This window comes from Sceloporus occidentalis, unplaced genomic scaffold (genome assembly GCF_023333645.1).
Source record: "Sceloporus occidentalis isolate IW3139 unplaced genomic scaffold, rSceOcc1.0.p SCAF_43, whole genome shotgun sequence".
Taxonomy (NCBI): Eukaryota; Metazoa; Chordata; class Lepidosauria; order Squamata; family Phrynosomatidae; genus Sceloporus; species Sceloporus occidentalis.
Genome location: NW_028317023.1, coordinates 3,231,581 through 3,255,487, shown reverse-complemented (window position 1 = coordinate 3,255,487; position 23,907 = coordinate 3,231,581). Strand labels below are relative to the sequence as shown.

General features: G+C 42.2%; 1 protein-coding gene across 1 annotated transcript; it reads right to left on the bottom strand.

Moving 5' to 3' along the window:
* Positions 1-4,979: 4,979 nt before the first annotated feature.
* On the bottom strand, positions 4,980-13,074 carry LOC149289697 (myeloperoxidase-like). Its single transcript, XM_089490226.1, has 12 exons — positions 13,035-13,074; positions 12,411-12,504; positions 11,958-12,133; positions 10,987-11,104; positions 10,246-10,375; positions 9,622-9,828; positions 8,831-9,143; positions 8,338-8,498; positions 7,982-8,234; positions 7,399-7,569; positions 6,410-6,647; positions 4,980-5,181 (listed from the first exon to the last, which is right to left on the bottom strand). Exons 1-12 carry the CDS (start codon positions 13,072-13,074, stop codon positions 4,980-4,982), a joined length of 2,103 nt encoding a protein of 700 aa, XP_089346352.1.
* Between the last annotated feature and the right edge of the window lie 10,833 nt (positions 13,075-23,907).

Genomic DNA, 23,907 nt, shown 5'->3' with positions numbered 1-23,907 from the left:
CCCGGCTTGTCTGACTTCGTTGATTTCCTGTTACCTGACCTCGGCTACGTTTACGTTTTTCCTGTTCTCCTGAATCCTGACCTCGGCTACGTTATATGACTATCCTGCTCTCCGGAATCCTGACCTCGGCTTGTCTGACCTGTTCTGTCCTGGAGTCCTACCTGACCGCGGTGTCTCCTAAACTACTTGTACGTGACAGAATCAGAAGGCCATCATGAGACCCGCTTCGGTGGGACTTCAAGGTTCCTGTGAGGATCGTCTGGATGAGATAGATCATCGTCTGGGTCAGTTTGCCCAGGCGTTCCAGACACTTCTACAGCGCACTGATCCCGGACTACAGGTGCATTCTCCAGCGGTAGCACCTCCACCTGTTCCTGCTCCGACTCCAGTTTCTGTGGTTCAGGCTCCTATGAATCTTCCACCGCCACAACGTTACGGAGGAGATCATTTCGAACTTTCTCCTTACGCCTTTGCTTCTGACCGGGCTAAGGTTGGGTACATTATTTCTCTCCTCACCGACAAGGCTCTGGCATGGGCATCTCCTTTATGGGAAAGGAATACTCCAGTAGTTTGCTCCTACTCGGAATTTGTCTCTGCACTACGCTCCGTATTCGACATGCCAGGCAGGAGGTCAACCGCTTCATCCTCTCTGTTTAACATTCGTCAAGGGGAGCGTTCCCTGATGGACTATGCTATTGAATGTCGCACCCTTATGGCTGAAGTGGACTGGACTGGTGAGGCACTTATTGCAGCCTTTCTGAATGGATTATCAGAGACTTTGAAAGACGAGATCGCTGCTCGGGATCTTCCCTCCGACCTGGATTCTGTGATTTCATACGTGACACAGATCGATCTTTGTCTCCGCGAGCGTTAGGCACAACGGGAATGTTTGAGAGCACGTGAGAGAGGACCTGCCTTGGGTGTGCTGGGTCTGTCCTCTGTTTCTAGCAGCACTCGGATGACTGCCGATTCGGGTATCCTGGCCTGAGGGATCTGTTTGCACAGAGGCTTTTTTGGACTCGGGAGCTGCAGAGAACTTTATTGATGCCCGTTTTTGTGTACAGCAGCTTATTCCCACTATGCCTAAAGACATGCCTGTCAGACTTGAGGCCATTGACGGCAGACCACTTCATCCGGCTCAGGTTACCCAGACTACTATACCTGTGACACTCTCCGTAGGCATGCTTCATAACGAGAGACTTCAGTTCCTGGTTATCTGCTCTCCCTCTACTCCAGTCGTTTTGGGTTTTCCGTTGTTGCAGACGCATAATCCTACCATCGATTGGACGGCTTAAGAGATCACTTCTTGGAGTCAAACCTGTGGGAGGCACTGCACCGAACCTCTTAGACTGGCCATGGTGTCTACTACGTCAGAGACTGTCACGACAGCCCTTCCCAGTCAATACCAAGACTTTGCGGATGTGTTTGACAAGAAGGAGGCTGAGAAGTTGCCTCCGCACAGACCTTACCATTGTCCTATTGATCTCCTCCCGGGTACCATGCCACCCAGAGGCCGAGTCTACCCCTTGTCTGTTCCTGAGACTAAGGCCATGGAGACATACATTGAGGAGAATCTTAAGCGGGGTTTCATCCGTCGGTCGACTTCCCCGGCTGGCGCGGGTTTTTTTTTTTTGTCAAGAAGAAGAACGGGGAGTTGAGGCCTTGTATCGACTACAGGGGTCTGAATAGGATTACAAGACGCAATTCGTATCCCATTCCTCTCATCTCTGAACTCTTCGATAGGTTACGTGGGGCCCAGATCTTTACCAAGTTGGATCTTCGTGGGGCCTATAACTTGGTCCGTATCCGTGCCGGCCATGAATGGAGAACGGCATTCAACACACGTTCCGGACACTACGAGTACCTGGTCATGCCTTTCGGCCTGTGCTGTCTTCGGGACTTCCTTCAACAATTTGTCGTTGTTTATCTGGACGACATCCTCTGTACCTACGTTGATCCTGACTGACCATAAGAACCTCCAATATATGGAGTCGGCCAAGTGTCTCAACCCTCGTCAGGCCAGGTGGGCTCTCTTCCTCTCCCGCTTTCCCTTTGACATGCGGGAGTGGCACGCACCAAGGACTTACTTTCACGGACATTTTGGTGGTCTCACTGGGCCAGGGACGTTACAGCTTTCGTCCAGTCCTGTACTAGGTGCGCAGCCAACAAGTCCTCTCGTACTCGTCATGCTGGTCTTCTTCGACCTCTTCCTTGTCCCTCGGTTCCCTGGACTCATGTGGCCATGGACTTTATTGTTGAGTTGCCTCCGTCCAGGGGACATCCTGTGATTCTCGTGGTGGTGGACCGTTTCTCCAAGATGGCGCACTTCATTCCGCTACGGAAGTTACCCAACGCCTCCACCTTGGCGGACATCTTCATCCGAAAGATTGTTCGGCTCCACGGAGTGCCGTCTGAAATTGTGTCGGACAGAGGCACCCAATTCGTAGCAAGGTTCTGGCGCGAATTTACTAGGTCCTTGGGCATCACCTTGGCCTTCTCCTCGGCATATCACCCTCAGACGAACGGTCTAGTGGAGAGAGAGCGAATCAACATCTGGAGCAGTACCTGCGTCTTTTCATCAATGACCATCAGGATAATTGGGTCGATCTACTGCCATTCGCAGAATTCGCACGGAATAACATGCTCCAGGAGTCTACCAGGATCTCTCCGTTTTTTTTGCCTGTATGGTCTCCATCCACAGTCTCTCTCAGAGACGTTGCCAGTTTCTCCGGTTCCGGATCTGGAAGAGAGGCTTGCTTCCATCCGTGCCACCTGCACTTCGGTTCACTCTGCACTGGAACGCATCGCTCAGCTCCAGCAACGTCAGGCCAACAAGAAACGTTCTCCCAAACCCTCGTATCGGCCTGGCGATAAGGTTTGGCTGTCTACGCGGTTCCTGAGACTCCGGGTTCCTTCCATGAAGTTGGCTCCACGGTTTATTGGGCCATTTCCGGTTTTACTTCGGATCAATCCAGTGGCTTACGAGCTCTCGCTACCCAGAACGCTTCGCATTCCTCGGGTATTTCACGCCTCGTTATTGAAACCTCTGGTCTGCAACCAGTTTACCCGAGGTGCACGTTCCACTGCTGAGACTGCCAGGAGGGCTTCGGAGGGGCGCACTCCTCAGGTCATCCTCGATTCCCGGCGGCAGCAAGGCAGCCTACAGTATTTGGTACAATGGAGAGGTCTCGGTCCCGAGGAGCGTTCCTGGATACCAGCAGCACGACTCTCCGTTCCGCGATTGATACGCGCGTTTCACGCTAGACGCCTTTCTCGCCCCCTGGTGGTCGCCCTGAGGGCACCCTTTTGAGAGGGGGTACTGTTACTCACCTGCCCTCGGCTCCCACGTTGCCACAGCAGCCGCCACGCAGGAGAGGGAGACCCCCTCCAACGCACGGCCACCTCTGCAGCAGCCGCCATGCACGAGAGGGAGACCCCCCTCCAACGCTCGGCCACCTCCACAGCAGCCGCCACACAGGAGAGGGAGACCCCCCTCCAACGCACGGCCACCTCCGCAGCAGCCGCCACGCAGGAGAGGGAGACCCCCCTCCAACGCACGGCCACCTCCGCAGCCGCCGCCACGCAGGAGAGGGAGACCCTCCACCAATGCATTGCCTCTTCCGCCGTCGTCCGCTGTATTGCCGCGCAGGAGAGGCAGACCTCCTGGTACATGGCGTCCTGCTTCGGCGCTTGCGAACTCCCGAACTGCAGGCATATATGAAGGGAGATTACGCCACACTCATGATGGCCGCGATTCCCGGATACCGGAAGTGAGGTCATGACGGTTTGGCGGGAGATTCGAACTTTCCCTGCGGTTTCCTATTTAAACCTCCTCAGTTCAACCAGACCTTGCCTTCTGATGGTTGTCTAAGCCTTGTACTAGTACCCAGATAGCGTTTTGATTCTGTTTTCTCGTGTATGATCCCGGCTTGTCTGACTTCGTTGATTTCCTGTTACCTGACCTCGGCTACGTTTACGTTTTTCCTGTTCTCCTGAATCCTGACCTCGGCTACGTTATATGACTATCCTGCTCTCCGGAATCCTGACCTCGGCTTGTCTGACCTGTTCTGTCCTGGAGTCCTACCTGACCACGGTGTCTCCTAAACTACTTGTACATGACAGTGACACTATATTTTTATTTAACTTCAGCTCTGCGGTTAAGTGAATAGGCGGCCTGCTTAGGTACAGCAATGAACATCCCCGTAAACTTAGTATATGTTGTATAAGATGCGGCCAATTAGCATATTTAATTTTAAGTGGAATTAATGTAAATTTATTTGCATTGTGCACTTATAAAATGTTATGACCTATGTGTACTATAAAAAAAAATAATCAATTTCCACTGCATCCGTGAACTTTTTTTTTCTGACGTACTGAGGGTTTACGTGTTCTAAAAAAAGAATTGTCCCCTTCAGGGTTTTTAGCGTAAATAAATTTAACTACCTATAGCATGTTTTTTGGTTTTGAATTGTGTTAGAGATAGTTTGGTTTAAACATATGTATGGTGTATATTTTAAGGAAACAAAAATGTGTAAAAAGGTAGGGATAATTATGCAGAGGACAGGAATTTAAGATGGTCATTTCCATGGAATACATATAATTTGGATATATATATATATATATTAATCTGAAATGTTTTATAATAATTACAACATGAATTACACAGTGTAAATCTTTAATAATAACAATAGAAACAGATAACATTAAACACAAATCAAAAATCTTATTTGACATGGTTAATACATAATTTCTGAAAAAAAAGAAAATCACGCATTTTTATAAGCTCTAAACTTTGCACAAACAATTGTATGATTTACCATAATTTAAGAGCATTTTTTTCATGCTGGGTAGTTCTGACAACATTTAGTGCTTTAGCAGCATGTCCTAATCAGTTGTAAAAATCATGTTATAAACCTGTAATGTCATATTAAACAGCAAAACAATGGGGTATCTATGCTTCTCCTTAAGTACTACACTTTTTATTTGGACTTCCATGGACTCAGGTCTAGCGCAGGTATTTTGGAGCAGCGTACAAAATCTCGAGGGTAGTCGTTTCCCATGAAGACGTTTCGAGGGACCTCTTTAATATTCGTGTTCTCACAGATAACGTGTGCCAGAGTGACCTGCTCTATTGATTTTCTCTGAGCAGCAGTGAACACAGAGGGATTTTCATAAAAAAATCTGCAAACGACAATATCATATTCAAAGTATGTACAGTGTTCTTTTATTTTCTGCCCCTATGACATAAAATTGAAACATTTTCAACACTTTCCTTATTTCAACCAAGTGCTAATTAAATTTTAGCCATCTTTAAATGTATTGGTTCAATATATATATAGTCAGGCAATAATTAGACAAGCTAATCCATAATAGTTAAATCTATTGCCAATGACCTAAAATGCAAAAAGAGATATTGAATTTAACAATATTAATTAATCAAACCGACCTAGAGCTTGTGCTATGGTCAATATAACTGTTTGGGAGACATCTGTCTTAAAAGTAAATGACTATGCAACCTTAGAAATATGGAAATCTCTGCTAAAAGGAGGTTGCAGGACTCTCATATTAACTGGAATGTGTGCCGCCAGTCAAGTTCTTCCACAACAAACTCATCCAACTATGTCTTTATGCTGAAGGGGGCATAGCAAGACATTTTGGACAATGCTATGCTTCCAACTTTGTGGGAATAGTTTGGGGAAGACCCTTTTTTCTATTCCAGCATGACATTGCCCAAGTGCACAAAGCAAGGTCCATAAAGACATGGTTAGATGAGTTTGGTGTGGAAGAACTTGACCGGCCCGCACAGCGTCCTGAGCTCAATCTCATCGAACACCTTTGGGATGAACTGGAATGGAGATTGCAAGCCAGGCCTTCTTGTCCAACATAAATGTCTAACCCACAGATGCTTTACTGGATGAATGGGCAAAAATTCCAACAGAAACACTCCAAAATCCTTCACAGAGAAGTGGAAGCTGCAAGGGGGCACCAACTAAATGTCTATGTATTTAGAATGCAATGCCTTAAAAGTCCCTATTGGTGTAATGGTCAGGTGTCCTAATACTTTTGTCCATATAGAGTCATTAAGCTAGGGACATTTTAGCTGCAAATCTACAAGATTCCTTTAAAAACGCATCTGCTAGTTTGAATGTCATATTTTAAAGAGAAACGGTGCCTACTAATGCTGACCACTGGACATAATGAGCAGATAGCGGGTAATCCACTCAGCAGGTGTGATAATGTGTGATGTCACACATACTAAATGTCTTCCAAAAAACCACACCATCTAATAATACTTATGATATTCCAGTTCTAATACAGTGGTAAAAAAAGTACCAATTATTGTTATGTCCTTGTGATATAAAGCTTGATAATACCCCCATTTAGTATCTGTAACAAATACATTTCATACCTGTCTCCATCCCGGGCTCTGCGGAACTGGTTTCCAATGAGACAGCTGAGCAGTTTGCCAACTCTTCCACCAGGAACTTGTGGTTCAGAGACTCCTCCAACCCAGATGTCAATGTTTTCAGGCGTCCCATAGAGATTAATGAATTTCTGAGCCAACTCCCTGTTGTTAAGAACTGCAGCTAATTCATTCAGGTTGCGAGGTGCAGACAAACCACAAAATCTCCTCCATGCATTGTATCCTAAGAAGCAGAAAACAGAAAAGTCTTACATTATTTCCAGGGAGCCTGACATGCTATTTAATGCTTCAGTGAACCTGTTGATAGGATATACATGTTCTAAATAAAAAACAAAAATGAAATTACGTAATAGGCTAAGGAACTTGGCTGAATTTGTGGGCGGAGACAGGGACCTATATAAACCCCCTTACCCCTCTCTCCCATTCTCGTTGATCGTTCAGACTTTGTCCCACCCACCCGCTCCTATTTCTTTTCACTTATCACTACGATATGCCCTCTTTTTGGCGTACCGACCATCATGATCTCAGCACACCTCAGATCATGTCTATCTTTACATCCTTGTTCTTTGTCTGTCCTTTCCTCAAACTGACCCATGTCATCCCTAAACTCCGGACACAAATAATATTATATCATAAATAATAACCCACTTCAATCTCACCAGTCCCAAAAGTCAGATGAAGTGACAGATCTTTCAAAATCTCAATGACTGAAACGTCGACTTTGTTTGAATAAAGAGAAGTTGTTAACTTAAAGACCTGGAGTGCTGACCATCCTTTGAGAGTGCTTTGTATGGAAACTGCTGGTTACTAGCACCAGGCTTGGAATATTTGGAATAGTGTGCAATATATATATATATATATATATATATATATATATATATATATATATATATATATATATATATATATATGTATGTAATAATATATAATGTAAGAAAAGATCACATAACAGATCCCTCTGTAGTAGACATTACCTGGTAACCCATGATCTCTGCCGCGTTGCATATTAAGAGATGCTAGGTCAAGGCCAATGCGTCTGACAAACTGAAAGAGGCGCTCTCTTAACTCATCAACCATAATCTGGTTCTGAATGTTCAGTTTGGCATGATTTGCCAACAATCCTCGAAAGAGGGGGTCGATGCCTCCTGTGGGAAACAATTAAAAAAATTCAGTCTATATTACTATTATGAAAGTGTTTCTGTAAGACATTATAATAAAAGCCATTCTAGAAAATCAAAGCATTGAAATTAAATTAAAGGTTTTGCTTAAATATCTATGAAACCACAGCACACACCCTTACCCAAGTGGTAACTTCTGTGTTCAGGATACTAATTTGCGACATTAGTATCACTATATGATGTCAATGCTTGTCTCATCATTACAGGGCTTAAAGCACACGATATGGTTCAGAAGGTTGCACATTAATGAGAAGTTGTTTTTTTTAAGAAAATGTATTGCAGATATATAAAGTCCATACCATTGGTAATTTGGTAGAATCTAGTTTAGAATACACAAGATGTTTTTTGTTAATGCTGGTCCTTTTAATAATCAGCTTACCTTCTTTAACTATCCTCCAACTGGCGAAAAAGGTCTTGTGAATTGGGACTTGTGGTTCTGGCATATGAGGACTATAACCCTCACCTAACCGGTAGATAAATGGCTGTATTAGTGTGTGTCCCATGCGAAAGGCAATGGTGAACACATTGGCCACCCTTGGATCAACAGATTCACTGTAGGATCTGTATGGAGGTAGAACAGTAGACATCTCTGATCCCAACAGCAATGGAAGCCAGTCTTTGTATGTTATTTTCTAAGAGAACCAAGAGAAAAACAAGTAATTATTATCGGAATATATCCTTTCTAAACATTATTAAATAAAGTGGACAAACTTTAAAAAAAATGAAAAAGCTTACTTGCAAAATGGCACCAATAACCTTTCGAGTTTCTTGATACAGGATCTCTTCTGACCATGTAGGATTCAGCCTGTGAAGCTCAGTAGCTATACGGTTGTGCTCCCGCACAAAAAGTGTATGGAAAGATAGAAGACCAGGTTGCTCATTGACTCGAACGTCTCCTGCAAGAAATATAAGCTTGCTCAAAGGTCTGGATACTATTTTCCATGTGTGATTCCTTCTAGTGAGGTTTATTGAAGTATTAATTTACTTAACATTGAGTTATTGGTGAAATATTTTCTCAACTGTTATACAATATAGCTGCAGGTAATCAACATGGCTGCATTACATTAGAGTGACCTAGATAGAGGTATCAATGTCACATTTTAATTATATATATATATACATGAAGGACGTACAATGAATGTTTTAAATAGAGCACACTACATGTCAAACGATATTGTAACCTATTCCATGAAACCATTCCTCAGGTATTGACTAGATACAGACTCACCTGCAAGGAAGCAGGGGATTCCAGCTGACGCATTTGTTGTGACGCAGAGACCTCCACTAATCGTATTGAAAGGCAGTAATGGGAAGCCATTGTCAGTAAAGTTCTGGTTGATGGCCATGAGGCCCAACTGGTTTGTTTTGTTGCGCAGCCTCTCTGCAATTGCCAAATCACTGCCATACACTTGGTTGCCATCAATATAAGATGTAAGGGCATTCATTTGCTCACGTACTGCATCTTTGGTGCAAGCTGGACCAGATCGGGTGAATGGGATACAGTCACTCTGATTACTAATCCGAGGGTCATTTGGTGGAATCTGGAAAGGAGAAATCCATTCAACACAGAGTTGTGTTAATATTCAATTCAATGTAAACATTCAGGAAAGAATCCTTAATTAATCCTTAATTAATCCTTGTATGTATTAATCTATAAGGTAACTGACCCACAAGCTTTATTACAAAAACCACACTGTTCTCCAAGAAAACATTTTCTGGTATCAGATCCGCCTATATAAAGTCCACAAACTTAAATAGGGCTTTAAAAATGAAAACTTTACATAATTTATTATACTATTGAATCTACTAAAGGTCATCAGCATGATGTAAGAAGACCTATGAGTCTGTCCACTACATACTGACTCACCCCAAACAGGATCACAAAAAAACCAACAGAATAAGTAAAAGGAATCAGAAAAAAAGATGCGACGCCTGGAATACATATAACTTTCTCTAGTGGTTTCTAATTTCTCATTAATCACATATTCAATATAAAATGTCAAATTTCCTAAAGCTTACCTTCACAGGGAAACATGGGGCATCTTGAACACAACTGGTGTCACAATTCACTCCTTGGACAAAAGTTGAAGTTGAGGGAGTTGCTGGAGTGAGATCAAGGTCATGATCTACCCATTGCCCCCACTGCATGAAGATAAGGGCTCTCCCTTCATCCAAGGTCAAGCCCTCAGTGGGAAAGCGGACAATCTGATTGGACACGGCACGCACCTGTTTAAAATTTTAATCAACGATAGTAAAATTATTGATTTCATCTACATACATTCTGGGGTATAATCATTAATTAATGTTATACTGTCAGGGAAATCAGAGCCTTAGCCCTTTTGTTTTTACAAAAACTGCTGTTTGATTTATTTTTATGAGCATCAATACCCGAAGCTGAAGGAACTTTAGTTTTACGTACATAGATACAAATTTTTAGTACTATCCTTTCAGTAAAATCAACTTTGAACTAAGGCAGATTAAAAAGACTAGGTTAAAACAGTAAAGAGTGGGAACACATAGCACAGAGGCATCATGACAACAAAGAATAACAGTTTTGTTTAAACCAGCAGCTGAAACGTTCTCAGTAATGGTCTACTGGGAGTATCTGTATGAGTGTGAGGGATACAGTGAGTATCAGGTTACCAGGGGAAGGGAGAATCCATTGTAGGCCTTGTTTTCTGTCCAGCCTAGAGGAAGAGAAACACCATCCTCATAAGAAGCTGGGAGCAAGCGTGTAAATCCAGTGTTGGAAGCACCAAGCCTAGGATTCTTCCTATAAACACACAATAGGAGACATCAATGGTATTGTTTCTTTGTCTATATCCCATTAAACCTATGACTATGTTGCCTGGAATGACGCTATATAGGTGCATATATTCAATAATGCTGTTGTATATAGCTACAGCTGCTAGTACTAGTTGGCATTTGATACTGAGAAAGGTAAGTGTAATGGAAGCATGTAATGTAATGATGCAAATGTCAAGATCTTTGAAACTTAACACAAAAATACCCACATCAAGAGGATTTCCCATAACGAATACTATATCCACATTAAATATATATAATTAAATAACACTGCTTAACATCTTTTGGTGTCAACTACTGACATCCCTCACAGTATCACTGTTTTAACTTTATCATAACTTGGAACTCTTCTAGTAAAGCGTTGCTTCCCTGGATCTCCAGGTAACTCTTCTCTTTCTCTGGGGCAGGGGAGTGATATTAAGCTCCTTAGTACATTGAAAGCCCCACTCCCTTTGAAGCCACTGCCTCAGAAGAGGAAGAACTCCGGGTAACCTACCCTAGGAAGTTATTGTCATTATATAAGTTATTCCGCCACTAATAAGTAGAAATATATATCAGTTGAACTGTTGAATCGCTCACCTGTTGTTGCATTCTCCAGTAATGGTGCGATAGGGGCCGTCTGTACAAACTGTGTTAAGCTGTGTGTCACAGCCACTTGTCTTCGAAATACTCTCCATCTGGCTATACGTCAACAGGTCTGAAGGGCAATATTTTTGCAATTATTATTTTCCAGCTTTTCTCATTTATAAGACATTATATTATATGCTTTGTAATCATGTGTATGATAACACATTTTTGTCATTACATATGGAACAATACGGAGAAACATGATATCAGTTCATGGTCTAAGGAATCTCTTACCTTATCACTATTGTAGAATGTCTGAACTGTTTTCCATTCTACATTTTTTTTGTGAAATATGATTTGTTGTTTTAGACTGGCTTACCGAGTTACAGGGATACTGACAGAAGTGTACGGAAAAAAGAATGGTGGTGGGCAAGAGAAAAAAATGGTATGGATGATTGGACTATGTGTGAGGTTTTCTTTGGTAACGTTCTTATTTTGGACAATAAAACAATCCAGGCAGGAATTATGTTACCTCTATGGCCCGTCCTTGTTTCTCTTTGTTTTTAATGTTATGGCACACTCTCTTTTAGGTACTTTTTACCTTTCACATAGATTTATCCACAATCAATATATATATATATATATAAACCATATTGGCTCGACTATAGGTCGGTCCACAAAAATTTGAATGCACTTGGAAATCAAACGCTTACTTTGATTAAGTCTGGTTAAGTGCCAATAACATGCCTAATATTAGTTTTATGTTTGATAAATATGGGTATAGAACTAGATTGCAAGCTTGAGAAGGGCCTTCTTTACCTAATCTATCAGTTTGTATTAGTCTATCATTTCTAGTTTTGTCACATTCTTTAAATGTATGTACTGTAGGAAGTGCTGCTTAAAATTGTTGATGCTATAAAAATAAAACATCATAAAAATAATAATAATAATGCTATATTTTGAAAAATACATATGTCTGGTACCTGTTATATTGAAGGGCTTTTTATGAAGATGTTTAACCCTGTCAGCCAGGAGCTGCAGAGTGACAGCCATGTAATCAGCTGCTCGGATGGAGTCCCGGCTTTCTGCCACAGCTTGCTTGAAATAGGCCATGAGATCATATGGACTCACTGTCTTCCTATCCAAACGTTCCTTCAAACTAAGACATTCTGGGGTAAATATTTGGATGCATAGAACTATCCATAAAGTGATCTAGACATTAAATGTCACCTTAAATTCTTAATATTCTAGTATGGTGTCTGCATTTGGTGGCCCAAATTCATCATATCAGATGATTACTCATTGCCAGTCCTTTACTGACCTCCATAAACACTTAACCACATATCTATAAAAATCATAAGTTAAAGCCCTTAAATTATGTCAATCACTGCAAATCAAGGCTTTTGGCCATCAAAAGCTCAACATGTCAACGTTACCTGCTGCGGGTATCAAAATATGCTTTGTTTACTAGTTTCTTTGCTTCATCAGCGCAACTTTTAATGAGGTTGTTGTCTATACTACCACCGTCACCTATAAATAAAAAATAAAGCCAAACAAATGAAAACTAAAATATCAAAAAGAGTTAGTTTGTTCAATTAATGAAAAAAAGGAAAGAAAAATGTTAGCTTTAACAGTTGATTTGATGTAATTTTTGTTTTCCCCTACTGAAACATTATCGTACAGAATGTTGAGTGTAAATTAGCTATTTTTAAGAACCTAAGATATACCATACTTTTAGAAAGATAAAACTTGAAGAACCAAATGTTTACCAGATGTTTGGGTTATTCTGAATGTAAAATGAAAGGAGAGATGGCAGATTTTCATTCTAAAGTTAACTTGAATAACTAGAAAACACATGGAAAAACAAAGTAGCAAGGGAGAAGAATGGATTACCATATTGGGAATGACTTCCATCAAATACTCCAAAAAGTAGCACGACCACAAAACCAAAGTGCAAAGACATCATTGTGAACACCTATTAAGAAAAGAGAAGTATTTTTTTATTGAAGCCCGGTGACATGACGTTTTTCCATCATATGCAACATGCCAGCATCACTCACCTGTCTGGTCCGAGGTATGAGACAAGCCATCTAGGGCCATTGCTTTTATACTGTTGAGAGCAGTTCATGGGTGGATCTTTCGATTGTATCGAATTTACAATGTTGGTACACCCACAAGGAAGGGTCCAATAATGTGAGAAAGGGTTTTTTTTTTTTAATTAAAATAGATGCCATTCTTCACATTCTCAAGTTCTTTACAAAAGCTACAAGGAAATAGAGAGCTACAACACCACCAAACAATATGTTATTCTTATTGAATATTTGTTCAGGAAACAAGTTTATGGTTAATTACATTACGTTACAAAGTAAAGAAAAAGGACATCTATGTCTGAAACTATAACTGTTTATGAAAAAAATATATAAAAACTCCCCAAGTGTAAAGCTGCCTTCAGATTTTAGATAACAAAAAAATTTTATTTGACAGCATGCTGAAAATTATCATTCTCCCTGGCTCAATCTACATCTTTTTAGAACAATATGTCGTCTGGTTATGCAAAGATCATCTAGCATCTTCTTAATGGTGTGTATCATATGCAATAGCACACAGGCCTGGTACATGACCAAATAGATCCACAGGCAAGAAGCCCCCTTTTTCTCCCCACACGCATGCCTTTCTATTAACATGCCGATGTAGGCATAGATTTCTTGTGCATGTCCTCTGTGTATCATGGGGGCTTTTGTTACACCCTGTGTCAGATGCCAGACTAACTTCTATACATTGGGAGCATTTTCTATAGTGACTGCCATGCCCCTGGCCCAGGCATCCCAGACAACTGCCTGAAGTGCCCGGCACTAAGACCGGCACTGATAGCACAGTACCTATAGCTAGCAAGTTCTACTTTAAATACAATTGACTATGTTTTGTTTGTTTTGAACTTGTATATTATCACATTACGGGAGGCTGTGATACAATATTAGGCAAGATAATAAGCCAGAGCCAGGGTTTTGGGGCTTGACTTGTCTGGATGTCATCAGTTGTGTGTTTGTAGCCACCTGGGTACAGAAATCCATCTTATTTGCTTTAATAGTAAATTAAGTAAATATAAGTAAACTATTTGTTTTCATACGCCTCTACACAAAACAAAAGACAGTTACTGTATATAAAAGAACAAGTCCAAGAGTTCATGGATCGCCTGCATAAAATTGTTTTTTATTAAAGTAACAATAAGGTCTACAGAGAGAGAGAGAAAACCCAAGATGCTTAAATTACCAACATTATTATTTATCCTTTTTTCATTATTAAATAATTGGGAAGGAACTTGATAATGGTGTCTCCAATAAGCTCAGATTTTTTATATGGTTGGGGTGGCCTTGCGTATCATGAAATACAGAATTTTGGTGAATATACAGAGTAAGCCATTGGGATGCAAAACTCATGTGGATGCACATGAAGTCTAACGAAGGGCCATCATTCATTATGTTAGCACAACAAAAACTTGCCTGCTTTTAATCTTTAGACTACCAACAATGTGGATCTTGCAGCCTGTTATATATGCACCCCTTTAAGAAGACTAGTGTGACGGAGTGTGTGAGGGAACTGTCCGTCACTGGCAGGGCCAGACTGGCCCACCGCGATACCGGTAAAATTTCCAGGTTGGCTGGCCGACCAACATTCAAAACAGCCGCTGAGCGGCTGCGAGCGGGATTGAAAGTGGCCGCCCTGCTTGGCAGCTGGGCCGCCTCCTCCGCCAGACACTAGGGAGTCAGAAGCAGTGGTAAGTTGGGGGGGAGTGCTATATTGGGGGCATAAGGCTTTTCAGCAGGCAGAGTGCCCCATGATATGCCTTTTTTTTTTTTTTTTCAAGTCTCCGTTTAATAAAAGATCAGGTATACAACAATGTGTTACATCCGAGAACATACCAAAAAGCACATGTAAAGTACAGAGGCACAATGCACTACAAAATAAATCACGATGAATCAATGGTCATAAGGCAAACGATACAGTATTACACAGGGCGATAACCATGCATAACAGAGAGCATCATGACACTTAACGAAAAGTAGAAGTACATGAAAGTACAGAGTGCGGAACTGAGGTGCTGAACAATCAGGGTATATAATAGGAGAGTGTTGTCCAACAAAGACCCCCTCGACACGGTTCCAAAACACAATGCGTGTGACAAGAAGGTACGTATGGAAGCACTCGGATATGTCAGTGCACGGAGAGAGAGAACATAAACAAAAAAATCTAAATCATGAACACAACATAAAATTCAGATGGCGCGTGTCGCTACTACCACACAACACATAGGTACTGGAGATGCAATCGAAGGGCACAGAAGGAGAACGACACCCAGGAACGGGAAGGATGAGCCGCATAAGTGAACCCAGGGGAGGCAAACCCGCGCGACCAAAAGGGCACCTCAGGGGGACTTTAAAAGAGCAGGGAAGCGAGGGGAAGAAGTGTGCTCCTTCCACCAGAACCAACGCCTGTTGTACAAATATTCCTTGCCCCTGGAGGCCCACACCAACTCCTCCATGTGGGCAATAAAGTTCATCCTACTGACCCAAGCCTGGATCAGCGGAGTGTCACGGCTTCTCCAAAAACGGGGAATGACAGCTTTGGCCGCACTCAATATATGGTACGTCACTGAGTGTCTATAAACAGCGACCGAGAGCGATGTATGGTGCAGGAGAGCCGCCTCAGGGGTCAGCACATAGTGAGGGTCATTAACTTCCCGAATCACCCCTTCCACAAGCTTCCAAAAGGGGGCAACCAAGGGACAAGTCCACCAAATATGTAAAATAGTGCCAGGGCCAGTCTCGCACCTCCAGCAACGGTCCGGGACATCCGGGAGGAATTGATGTAAAGCATGTGGGGTGCGATACCACCGAATCAATAATTTGTAGGAGGTTTCCTGGATTCTACTTGAGATAGCGCCCTTATGGACCAACTGAATAATCTTACCCCATACCTCATCCCCGGAAAGAGCCGGGAAATCCCGTTCCCAAAGGGCCAGGAAATACGGCTTAGAGGAGCACTCGAGAGTAAGGAGGATGGAGTACAACATGGAAACCAGGTGGGGCGGTTCAGACTTAGAGGTACACAGGCGTTCAAATTCCGTCAGAGGTCTGCGGTAACCCGCCAGGCATGGTAAAGAAGCAATAAAGTGGTGCATTTGGGCATAAAAAAAGGTGTCTTGCGGCCGTGGCCTAGACGCCCCTAACAGAGTCTGCAGAGGTTAAACAGATTCCAGGTCAGAAACATGATAAAGGCGCAAAATACCGGAAACTAAAGGAGAAAACAGTCTAGTCCTGCCTGTTCTGTAGCCAGGGGCAAAGGCAGGGTTGTCAGAGATGGGGAAGAGAGGGCTAGGGGAGGACGTCAAAAAACCCTTAGACATGTACTTCCGAAGAACACGCATAGTCGGGGAAATGGTGGAATGTTGAAGGCGCGCGATGGGCTGGTCGGGGGTGGCATATAGGGGGTTAAAAGGCATATCATGGGACAGAGTGGCATATAGGGGGGTATAAGGCATTTCTGGAGGCAGAGTGGCATATAGGGGGTTAAAAGGCATATCATGGGACAGAGTGGCATATAGGGGGGTATAAGGCATTTCTGGAGGCAGAGTGGCATATAGGGGGTTAAAAGGCATTTCTGGAGGCAGAGTTTTTTTGAAGTACATTTGGTCGTCCGGTCACCATCGCCTCGCTTTTTCCCATCTGGTTCGTCCTAAACTCATGGGAGGCCTGGGTGTCCCACACTTGGAGCTGTATTACCATGCGGCTCATCTGCGTCGAGTGGTTGAGTGGACTATTAGGGCTCCTAAGCAGTGGGTGGCACTGGAGGAGGACGCGCTCCCGCACCCCATACACTCTTATCCGTGGTTACCCACCCCCGACCGGCCCACCGCGCGCCTTCAACATTCCACCATTTCCCCGACTATGCGTGTTCTTCGGAAGTACATGTCTAAGGGTTTTTTGACGTCCTCCCCTAGCCCTCTCTTCCCCATCTCTGACAACCCTGCCTTTGCCCCTGGCTACAGAACAGGCAGGACTAGACCGTTTTCTCCTTTAGTTTCCGGTATTTTGCGCCTTTATCATGTTTCTGACCTGGAATCTGTTTAACCTCTGCAGACTCTGTTAGGGGCGTCTAGGCCACGGCCGCAAGACACCTTTTTTTATGCCCAAATGCACCACTTTATTGCTTCTTTACCATGCCTGGCGGGTTACCGCAGACCTCTGACGGAATTTGAACGCCTGTGTACCTCTAAGTCTGAACCGCCCCACCTGGTTTCCATGTTGTACTCCATCCAGGCATATTATGGGGCAGAGTGGCATATAGGAGGGTATAAGGCATATCAGGGAGGCAGAGTGGCAAGCCTGGGGGCAGATGTGCATAACTGGGGGGGGCAGGTTGGCAAATAAAAGGAAATCAATAAAAGGAAATCAAAACAATAAAAATATTTTTCTCAATCATAGCTTTTATTAAATATGAAAAAATAGTTTACATGAATTAATAAAGAAGAATAATGTGATCGCTGTTTTGTTCCATTGAATAAAATTGAACATTTTCATCTAAAAATGTTTTCAGTAGCAAATGTTTTGATTCCATTATGTGTAATGTATTTAATTGATTAGGGCCTTTTAACACTATTGCTTTCTGGCATTTTAATACAAATAATGTGATAAAAAGAATGTTTTAGTTATTCGTATGGCAAATAGTGTGACTCGGTATGTATAAGGGGTGCGTGTGGGTATAAGAGCTCGACCGCAAGATAAACTATATGGGGCTGGTCTCCAAATGTTTCCAGGGCTGCTCTTCATTCCCAGTCCGCCCCTGGTCACTAGGGCCCCTGGAGAGGACTGAAAGCAAGCCTGCTACCCACAGATTATGGACCCTGTCTCACTCCCCTGGTGAGTGGGACTGTTGTCCTCACCTGGGACCCAAACTCCCCAGTCTTTAAGTGCACCCCAGTACTGGTTAGTGGGACAGGTGCTTCTTGCCAGCCCTCAGCATCCACAACTCTAGGAGCGACGGAGCTGTGCTCCCCGACTGAACTAGTTGCAGACCCGCCCTTACGAAAAAATTACTGCAGTTTTTCTGAAGTAATACTGCAGTTTTTTGTACATGAAAAAACTGCAATACTGCACTTTTACTGCACATTTACTGCATTTACACTTCACTGTACCGCAGTTTTACTGCAGTTATTTTTGTATGGAAGTACAAATGCAATAAAGCTGCAGTACATTGAAGTACAACTGTAGGTTTGCAGTAAAAGTGCAGTATTGCAGTTTTTTCATGTCCAAAAAACTGCATTATTACTTCAGAAAAACTGCAGTAATTTTTTTGTAAGGGCGGTTGGGGTCTGGCCCCAGTTCAGTCTTCTTTTTAAAGGGGAGATATGTGACAGAACTACGTTGCTGGGCCAGACACATCCCCTTCCATGGGCATTTGGGCCATGGTTCCTCCTGTGGGGGAAGTTTGGGGGTTGATGCAGTGATTTGGTTCTTATTTTTTATTTTACATTTATAGCTGTAATGTTTGTGTTTCCTGATAACTGACTATTTTTTAGTTTGAATGATTGGTGTGTGAACGTTTTCTAAAATTCTGATTTTTGTTAGGCTGGCCAGCTTAAAAAATCTCTCTTTTTGTTTTGGATGTGTCAGTGGTAGGATATATTGTTGGCATTTGCAACTTGAATGTAAATTGTTTTACGTGCACTGTTAATCTTGTATTGTTTTATGTAACATATTGTCTGATATGTAACATATTGTCTGATATGTAACATTTGTTTGTTAAAATGCTTATTTATGCTGATTACCTGTACCAATGTTGTAGTCAGGAAGGATGTTCCTCTAAAAGGCTAGCCAGTTGTACTTCTGGGTATTTAAAGATACATTGCTTTGCATCATGGGAGTTAAAGGGTCTTTAAAAAGGGTGTGGTACCATCACAATGGATGGGTGACTTTTGTTCAGTATGAAGACTGCAGTAGTCAGAATGGTATATCTGATGTGTGCCTAATGCTCACACAGTAGGAGGCCTCTTCCATAATCATTGTTTCTCTGCACCTTAAGTAAGTTAATTCATTCCTGCTGTACTCAATTCAAGGTAGTTGTCTACTAATTGGGTTCCAAGGTGTGCATGCAGACTAACGCTGGAAGGATACATGTGGGTGATCGCTGGGAGTGACTACAGTTCTCTTGGTGAACCCATTACAACTAGCCTTCAGGGTTTTTTTTTTAGTCACTGAGATTCCCAATCTATTTATTTTTCTTCCTTCCTCCTTCAAGTCATAACTTGTGTGAATAGTGAACTCCAGTAAATCACACTCAAGGAACATACAAACCGTTTATAAGGAAGTTGAAAATATACATGTGACAGAATGACCTGTCATACAAGGCCCCAAGGTACTCAAAGATGGCTCCAGCCTGGCTGCCAAACAGGCAGGAACTCCATTGTTAAATTTATCCCATTAACAGGATGGCTACCAGGGGGATATTCAGTAGCTAAAGGGGATTAAAGGTTGGGTTGTCTACATGTACCTGTTTATCAATGTTAATTTATGTTAATGAAGTTCTGTGGCTATATCAGTCTATGTTTTACAACAATAAATTGTTCATTCCTGCTGTACTCAGTTCAAGGTAGTTGTGTGTCTACTTATTGGGTACACATAGCAGGGCTCCAAGGTGCGCATGCTGGCTGGTGCTGGAAGTGATTCCGGGGACAACAGGAGGATACATGTGGGTGATCTCTGGGAGTTACTACAGCTCTCTTGGTGAACCCGTTACAATACATTTTACAATAATCCAAGCTAAAAATATATAAAGAATAAATATAAATGTATAACTAATTATCATACCTGGGAACTCTTCAGGTTTTACCTGGAGACTCCGAGTTTCTCTCGATCTCCGGAGAAAGGCGGAAAAACTCCTGGTCACCGCTGCCAATGACTTGTGGGCGGAGCCAGAATGGCCTACTGGGATAGCTGCCTCCGCTGTGGCCAACAATTCAATTGGAAGTGGCCGCAAAAAGAGATTTGAGATGACTAAGGCACAGATCTCCTATTCGAACAACCACTGTGTGAGGGGAGAAATATGTTTGCATGAATATGAAGGGGGCATACCAAGTAAAGGGTATAAAGATGATGCAGAAGTAACACGGGGTGGGTATGGAGAAGATGAGAGGTTATGTTAGGGGGTATGGTGATGGAGGGGAAAGATTATGGTGAAAACTGGGGTGATAATAGTAGAGATTGGAAAGTATGGTGGAGAGGAATACATTGGTGATAGGGGGATTATGAATATAGTAGTTGGGGGCAGCTAAACACCAACATATCCATACATACATAACATTTTGACTCCCATTTCATTTTGCAGTATGTAATTTAAAGGACAGAAATCTTTAAAAAGCATGTTACCATAACTCCAAAAACTCACTTCCAAGGATTAGCATATAGACAGAGGCGTATCTAGTGAAAATAGCGCCTATGGCAAGCACTGAAATTGCGCCCCTGTCCAGACTTCCACACATTAATTCACACTGTTTACTACCCCCCATCCCTCCCTTGTCACTTTCTAACCCCTTTCCCTCCCTTTTCTCTACTACCCTCCTCCTCTCCCCCTTTGTAGTTCTCTCACCTTGAGGTCCAGCGACGGGAGTCTTCTGTCTTCCTGCACTGCTGCGGTGCTTCACTGCTGAGCGCCGTATAATGACGTCATATTTTGGCGCTCAGCAGTGAAGCAGCGGGCACCAGCGAGCGGCTTTTAAACGCTGTCTTTTTTTTTTTGATGCAGGGGAGAACGAGGGCCGTTGCTAGGCGTCCCTCTCTCTCCTCCGCATCAAAAAAAAATAAAAAATAGACAGTGTTTAAAAGCCGCTCGCTGGTGCCCGCTGCTTCACTGCTGAGCGCCGAAATATAAAGTCATATTAAGGCGCTCAGCATGAAATGCCGGCACCGGGACGGAGGTAGAGGGCTCGCGGAGGAGAATGAGGGCCGCCGAACTGTTGCTAGGCGCCCCTCTCTCTCCTCGGCATAAAAAAAAAAAGACGGCTTTTAAAAGCCGCTGGCGCCCCCTTTCAAATGGCGCTTATGGCACGAGCCATAGCTGCCATACCCTAGATACGCCTCTGCATATAGAGGCCCTTGAATTTTGCAGTGAGTAGGTGATTAGTAACTTTAGGGAGGTCTCAGTAGAATGTCAGGGGTGGAAACCAGATTGGTCAAGTAAGTAGCTGGAGTCAAGAAACTTAGTTACTTGGGTATAAACAATCCTTTCAAGCAGCTTGGAAGCGGGTTTTTGGAGTTATGGTAGCATGCTTGAAGGCGGATGGGACAGATCCAGTAGAGATGGAGAGGTTGAAGATGTGAGCTACAGTAGGGACAAGAGCAGATGAAAGACCTGGTAAGATGGTAAGGGATCAAGGCGACATGTGGTTGGACAAGAGGAGAGAAGAAAAGCATGAACCTCCGCTTCAGTGACAGAATAGAATTGGTTTAATGGCTTTAGGTTAGTGTAAGGGGTAGTTGGGATAGGTCGAAGAAGGCAATTGAAAGCACTAAAAAGTTGTTTAGGGTTATGATACAGGAGATGAGGGAGGTGAAGTAGGTTTCCTTAGCAAGGTTGAGAGCAGAGTAGTAGGAACGTAGCTTTAATTTGTAGTGTAGAAAGTCAGACATGGAATGAGATTTCCAGCAACTGGAACAACGATGAAGATGACGGGTTACAGACGCGAGCCAACGTGCATATCGTGTACCGTGAGTAGTAGCTAGGGCTACATCCTCAAGAGCAGATGTGATGGTGGAGTTTTAGAGGGAGGTAGTGTGGTTAGGGCACATAATGTTTGAGATATGAGAGAGGAGAGGGAGTAAATCAGTCAATTTCTGAATGTTAATAGAGCTAAGGTTTCTTAGGCAAGGCCTGGGTGCAAGGGAACGAGTAGGAGGCAAGGTTAGAGAGCATGATAGGAAGTGGAGGTCAGAGGGGGAAAGGAGTATTAGAGAAGTTAGTCAGAGAGCAGATGCTTGTTCAAGGTGTGGCCAGGGAGTTAATATGTTGTGTGAGATCAAAAGAGGAGGTATTGGAGAGACATTCTAAGCCATGGGACTCAAAGGTGTATCAACTGGGAAGTTGACATCTCCATGGATGACAGAAGGAGCATAAAAGGAGAGGAAGATGGGAAGATGGGATTAAATAGTCAGATAGCTTGGACCTCAAATGAGGAGAAAGAGTGATGGAGCAGAGGGAATGGGTTGAAAAGTACAAGTCAGCTAGAGTAGGAAGCATACCCTGCCCCGAGATTGTGAGTGAGGTGGAGGCCACCATTGGAAAAGCCTCAGTCTGTTGTGGCTGGCCTTTTCCACTTTTTTGTATGATAATTCCCCTTTATTGTGATAGGCCTTATACATTGTCTTAATTTTTATCGGGTGATACTATATTTTTATTTAACTTCAGCTCTGTGGTTAAGTGAATAGGTGGCCTGCTTTGGTACAACAATAATTCAGTGTGAACATGCTGCCATAAAAAATAATCAATGTGATAAATGTCACTGTAAAATTAGTATCTGTTGTATATAAATTTTAAGTGGAATGAATGTGTATTTATTTGCATTTGGGTTTTTATAAAATGTTATGCAAGTGTACTATGACAAAAATCTAGTTTCCATAGTTTTGCATAAAAATTTATTCTACACAATGAGTTTGTGTTCTAAAAAAGAATTTCCACTTCATGGCTATTAGCATAATGAAATTTCACAACCTATAGCATGTTTTTTTGTTTTGTCATTTGGTTTAAACATATGGTGTATATTTTAAGGAAACAAAAAAATATATAAAAAGGTAGGACAACTTCAATTTCCAAGGAATTGATATAAAGTTGGTAATATATATAGTTCATCATAATCTGAAATATGTTTTATAATAATTAATTGCAACATGAATTGATGCATTCTGATGAAGTGTAAATCTTTAATCATAGCAATAAAAGCAGATAACATTAAACGCAAATCAAACATTTTATTTAACAGAATTAATACATAATTTCTGCAAAAAGAACTTGCGGTCAGCAATTACCTGTTTTATATACCACAGAATGACTTTATATACCATGGAAAACATATGGTCTCTTGTAGATTATTTAATTCTACCTGTAATTTTTATGCATATATATATGACATAAGTATAAATCCCCTTAGTAGTGTTTTGCTTATTTTACTGCCTCTTACAATGATGTTTTGGCACTGTTGGCACCTTAGTGCACTGAATGTAGAGTATAATAATAAGGAGTGTATTATGTTAGAGCTGTATTAAGCAGATAATATCCATGATAATGAGGATAATATTTCTGTGTTTGGCATAAAACCCAGAAGAATGTTGACAATGTCACCGATTTCCGTTGTGTGCCTGTATACACATATATTTACTTTAAGGAACTTGGTATGCTATGCTGCTGGTACTTAATCCCAAAGCAAGGTAGAGACACAAACATATTGTTCTGACTATTATAAAATGATCCATTAGACACCACTTTTCTTCTTTGACAAAGATCACACGATTTCTGTGGCAATTAAACACTAATTCTTATACAAATATTGTGAAAGCAAAATATTACAGGAATGTAAAAGCACTTTGGACAAGGAGCATTATTTTTCAGAATCGGTTCATATATTTATATTCAGAGAAGTGTTGATGCCACTGGAAATTATATAATTTATAACTACATAAATTATATAAATTTATTTTCTAGAGAGAGAAATTACAGTTTAAAATATCTGCCTTATTCTTAAGCAATGCCGAAGGACCTGTGTACTAAAGGAAGAAACTATGAAGACAGAAAGCAGGAAGTTGTAAAAATAGGCTGCTCTGGAAAACAATCTATGCTGTACATCTGATAAGCTTTAAACAATGCACAAGCCATTGTAGGATTTACCAT